Source organism: Morone saxatilis, unplaced genomic scaffold (assembly GCF_004916995.1).
Source record: "Morone saxatilis isolate NCDOM2014 unplaced genomic scaffold, NCSU_SB_2.0 Contig15, whole genome shotgun sequence".
In the NCBI taxonomy this organism is placed as follows: domain Eukaryota; kingdom Metazoa; phylum Chordata; class Actinopteri; family Moronidae; genus Morone; species Morone saxatilis.
The window spans coordinates 23828392-23833933 of record NW_023339707.1 but is presented as its reverse complement, the minus strand read 5'-3'; the positions used below and the strand labels follow the sequence as shown (position 1 = coordinate 23833933).

Here is a 5542-nt window from a genome sequence, read left to right as displayed (position 1 = left end):
TCTCTCTCTCTCTGTGTGTGTGATATCCCGACTTTGAGAGACAGGATTTTTTCTGTTTTTGTTTGTTTAGTTCTTGTGTTTTTCATTGTAAACATGCTTTCAAATGAGAGAGGTATCTTGCACTTTCTGCCCCGAGCCTGGTCCCGATGGGGGGGCAGCTGGGCACCTGGCCTGCTGCTGTGTAACCAATCAGCTGCTTAGTGCCTGCCTCACAGAACAAGGCCCAATGGCTTTTTGTTTTATGTCTTTGTGTGTATGAGGGGGGGTTTCTTGCCCTGTCAGGGTCTCTGTATGTTGTTTTTGTTGTATTATAAGTCAGAAAATCACCACCATGTCATCAACAGCTTTTGTCTGGATTGGGTCACGAGTAAATTAAAAACAGGAAAATATTTAAATTTCTACAAAAGTTTAAAACAACCCAGATTTTTCTTAGAGATCGAAAAGGCAAAGTGACGTAAGGAGACCTCGTCTTCTCCATCTCCTTCCACTGTGTAAACTCAAATGTCTTCTTCTACATTTCACTTTCTCTCTCTTTACCCTATACATCAGATTTCTCCCCCCTGCCCTCCCCAACAGTACTGCTTATTCCTCCCTCTCTCCCCCTCGACTACGTGGAAAATGAGCTCGTTTCCTGGGCCATTTTCTTTGTTAAAAGCCATTAATTAGGCTAATTGAGGAGAGAGACAGGACACTCCAATGACTCCTCTGTTTAATGAGGGACGAGAAGAAGACCCGGGGGGAGGGGGGAGGCGAGTGAAGGAGGGAGGAATGGACGGAGGGTATAGGGATGGGTAGAGGAGGGGACAAAGGGAGGATGGAGGAGGGGAGGGATACAGGGATGGGACAGGATGTTTGGAGCAGCGTTGTGGGGGGGTAATGGGAGAGAGAAATAGAGGAAGAGCTGGAAGCGGGATGCGGGGATGGTGGGTGGGACGCTCGGAGGGGAGGATAAAGGAGGAAAAAGAGATGGACAAGCTGGAGGGGGGATGGAAGGATGGGCATCAGTGGGAGGAATGGGGGGAGGGATGAGGGAGGGATGGGAGTGTGGACGAGGGAGAAAGATGGGGAGGGGGCCCTTAAGGGTGCCAGTAGTTGCAGAACATATATATATAATGGGGGGTGGCAGGGTTGGCAGAGGAGACGATGGGGGAGAATGTAAAATGGATGTCGTCTTTTCGCTGGAAGGGTAAAAAAAACGTCCAAACTGCAACACTCTGACATATTTGTTGAATGACTGCACGGCATCATCACGTCACACCGCTGCACATTTCACATCCCTGTTATTCTTAAGCAAAATAATTATAAAAAGGGAAAGGAGAGAAGCAGAGCGACTGTCACTTAGAGAGAGCTCTTCAAAGTCTGTCTTAAAACAATACTCAGAGGCCATTTGTACATTGGAGCAGCTGTCATTCCTCCTCTCCATACTGGCTTTGAAGATATCCTTTCCTAACATATTTGTCATCAGTGCTCACTCTGTCCAAAAATACATTATAAAAGTTCAGCTAATGTAATGTACAGCTTCAGCAGTCTGAGTGAGCCAAATCAAGGATGTCACTTTGTGTTTCTCTGGAAAGTGTTGCTGAGCTGAGCTGCAGCAGACAGAAACAAAAAGGGAATTTTGTATGAAGAAGATGCTCAGTGATCAGATCACTAGAAGATAGTGGCCGTGGTAATTCTGCCCAGAATTAGGACTGTAGATTTGGTCACCAACTCTTTAGTTGAAATCCTGTTCGGATGGGATCACTCCAAAGGCAGAATGGACAGGACAAAGAACTGCAGCTGTTTCAAATCTTGACAATGTTAATATTTAACAATGTTACAGGAGTGCAATGCTAAATAAGTGCAGTACTGTTATAAGTATTGTTTGGCTTCTTTAGGTTGTGGGATCATAAATGTAATATTTTAAAGCAACAGCTCTGAAGCAGCTCTGCCACTATTTACACATCCAAACAGCCTCCTTTACATTTCCCTGTTTACATTAAATTGGCTTCTGAATGATGTTGTGCCATTTCCTGTGAAAGACGCAAAAACCGGGAAGCTAAACATCTAAAACCATTGCGACCATTAACTTTATTTTCAATTGTCTGCTTCTTCAGATTCTTCGGAGGCTTCACAGATGTTTGGTTAGCTCGTCCACAGGCTGCTCATCAAGATGAGTGACAGCCATGCTGGCAGCGACTTGACCAAATGGACACGAGGAAGGCGGGGCGAACAAAACGCCTTTTATCTCAAGGAGGAACCGCATATTTCTGCTTTAGATACAGATACAGAATATGTTTATTCTATATTTATATATCTTTCTGCATTTCTCATTTAAAAGTACACCTTCACAGGAATACAAATCTGGCTAAAACAATCAATATTTAAAGTGTAAAACTTTAACAATTGAAATTGACCGTTTGTTTAAAGAAAGATTACGGCACCAATCCAAATTAATATCAATAATTCCTTCAAAACCTTCCATCATTAAGAACAACTGGGGGAAAACCTTCCTCTGATTGGATTTTCATCTGCCAGATTTCATTTTTGCCAAGAGCGGAGGGAGAAATGCAAAGGGAAGGATGAAAAAAAAGCGAGCGGGACTCTAATTAAAAGACACTGTGGAGGAAGAAGCCGAATAAGAGAGAGTGATGACAAAGAGAAGGAGCAGAAGGCAGAGGAAGAGTGAGGGACAGGGAGGATTCCTTTGAACCTTCATGTTTTAATGGAGAGGCAAAGACAGAAAAACAACGGGGCAAGAGGAGGTTTTATATCTTTCATTGCCAGTGTTGGACTTAAATTTTTAAATTTAATTAAACTGAAGTAAAATGAAGAGAGAAGAAAAGAGAATAACCAGTGAAGATACTGACTAAATTTAGCTAATCAACTTTCATCTGCTCCTGTCTACTTTGATAATGTGATCTTACAATGATGGAGCTTAATTTTCCTCATTAATGAAATTAAAGGCTTAACTGAAAGAGCACTGTAAAGCAGGCGACACATTCTGAGGTACTGAAAAGAAAAATCACAATTAACACCTTTTCATTCTTTTACAGTGAGCTAAGATATATAAACCAACAACACAGTGTCTGCTTTACTTTTATAGACAAGGTCTGAGGTGATGGATGAAAAAAGAACAGTACGCATTTACAGCATACATTTAAAAAAAAAAAAGGACTGATGAAATGGTTTTATCTGCTATTAAAGAACTCTGCTGCCACAGGCCCCTGAAGGAGAGTGCAAAATACTCAAAGTACTCCACTAATTTACCATTGTACTCCCTCATTAGCTTTATCGTTTTAAGAAAGAAGAAAATTGATGCAGAAGAGGGATCATCTCTTTTATTCCATACATTCTTCTTTCTTGTCAAAACCTGGTGCCTGCATTACCCACAATGCAACTCAACCACCGACCGTTATGTCAGAGATTCTAGTGTGTTAAGCTAGTTGCAACTCCAGCCTGCAGCAGAGCTGAGGAGCAGCTACAGAGGTCTGGTCAGCTCACTTCTTTCTAACTCCACACCAACAGATTAATTTAATTATCAAACTTGTAGTCTTCAGACCCAACCAGGACTGACTCAAGTGACATCACTTGAGGACATTTCACACAGCTCCCTCTGGAGGGTTTATACTACTTCTTCACATGTAAACAAACGTTGACTTTAAAATCAGGGGAGTTGCCCTTTAATGTCAATTTTAATAAGATTTTAGTTGTATAAATCCTAACAGAAGTTATCTCAGGACACTTTTTATATAGAAAAGGTATATTCCTTATTTATGGAGACTGAACAGTTCCCACCAGGAGCAAGCACTTGGTGGCAGTGGCAAGGAAAAACGTCCTTTTAAGAGGCAGAACCCGGCTCTATGTGGGCGTCCCTTAAAATAACTCCCTCATTTACTCACTCACAACTCTCTACATACGGACACTCACAAGTTCACTCGATGGTAAGTTATCGGAGAGATCAGACACCTAAAAACCAGCGTCATTGTGTATCACTGATTGGAACAGTTTTGTGCAACTGCATCTATAAAATCTGATGAATTGTGGGATTGTTAGCAAGATGCACTTTTTGTTCCATTGTTGGAATTTACATTACACTACATGGTGACTAAATGTCACACTCAAATGAAATGACAAAGGGTAATTCCAGGGCACTTTGTAGTCATTTTAGTAAGGAAGTTATTGTCGCCCGTTTGTGCCAGAAAAAAAACAACAACCTTAAAATCATTACTTTAGTGATCCCACTGATAGTAAGAGGTTTTCCATTTGTGCTGCAGAAAAAAAATTTCCTCAGGCTCAAACTGGGGGACTCGGACATTTGCAGCAGTGTTGTGTTTGTACCTTTGCAGTCCTGTCCTGTGGTGCTGATGTGCATCCTCTTCTGACACTCTCCACAGCTCATCAGGAAACGAGTCACCGCCTCTCTGGGCAGGAAAGCGTACGTCTCCGCTATCTGAGAGAGAAAGAGACACCGACAGAAAGAGGGAGAGAGAGAGCGAAAGGGAGGGAGGGGGGTGTTCAAACTGTTTTTCTAGTTTCTGAAAGCACTGAAGAAAAAGAAAGAACGTCTGGGTTGTATAATGGTGGTACCTGGACATATTTCACTTTCACTATTAAATCTTCATACAATATTGAAATATTTCATTTGATTTAGAGTATGCAGCGATAAGGTGGTGAAAGTGCATATCCATTATTAAACAGCTGGTTAATAAAGGGCCAAATTATTCAAATTCTACAGACAATGGACATGACAAACACACACACACATCACAGCGCTGGTCACTAGGAATTCACTGTATGCTTTTTTTATGTGGTGCCAAAACTGTATGATTATCTGTGAGAGTTATTGTTTGTGTCTTGCTCATACTTTGAACAGTGCATTGTGTTATGTTGCCTTGAGGTTTTGTAAATGCTCCTTTATAGGTGGTCATTCTTTACATTTAGCAGAATGACTTTTTAACAACCTTGTGCAGCACGAGCATCATATTAAGTGAGAGCGAGAAAGGCACGTTGTAATTTAATCTTGAGTACTACAAACAAAAACAACTTCAGTCTAAATGTATTGTTTAAAGTTAGTTATTGAACCACTGAAACGTTTTCTGTTAAACAACAATTTATCATTCACGTCATGCTGTCTACATTTCATTAAATATAAAAAATGGCCCAGAATGGTGAGATAGGCCCTCATTACCAGTTTCAAATTGACTCAAAGCTTTTAAGAGGGATTTTTTTTAAAGAATTACTGCACTCAGTGACGCTGAGGATATGAGTCTAATCGTGGGTGTGTTTGAATGTGCGTATGCAAAAATCAAACATTTATTCTGGAAGAGGGGCACAAACACACAAAAGAAGAGAGGAGGAAGGGTGGAAAATAGCCAATGTGGATGGATGGGGGTTGCTCTGTGTGTGTGCGTGTGTGTGTGTGTGTGTGTGTGTGTGTGAGTGACTGACAGAAAGAGTGTGCATGTGTAGGAAAGAGGGGGTAAAGCAAAGGCAAATGTCACTCACAGCCTTTGGTGGCACTCAGACCTGCAGCTATGTGGCATATATATATATACACACA

At 41.4% G+C, this 5542-nt stretch overlaps 1 protein-coding gene across 1 annotated transcript in view; it reads right to left on the bottom strand.

The window, feature by feature from the left end:
• The window catches only part of LOC118323935 (nucleolar protein 4-like), an 89455-nt gene that overhangs the window by 44466 nt on the left and 39447 nt on the right, over window positions 1–5542 (bottom strand). The window contains exon 3 of the mRNA XM_035656005.1: window positions 4321–4432. Coding sequence (XP_035511898.1) covers window positions 4321–4432 — 112 coding nt within the window. The remainder of the gene's footprint in view (window positions 1–4320; window positions 4433–5542) is intronic.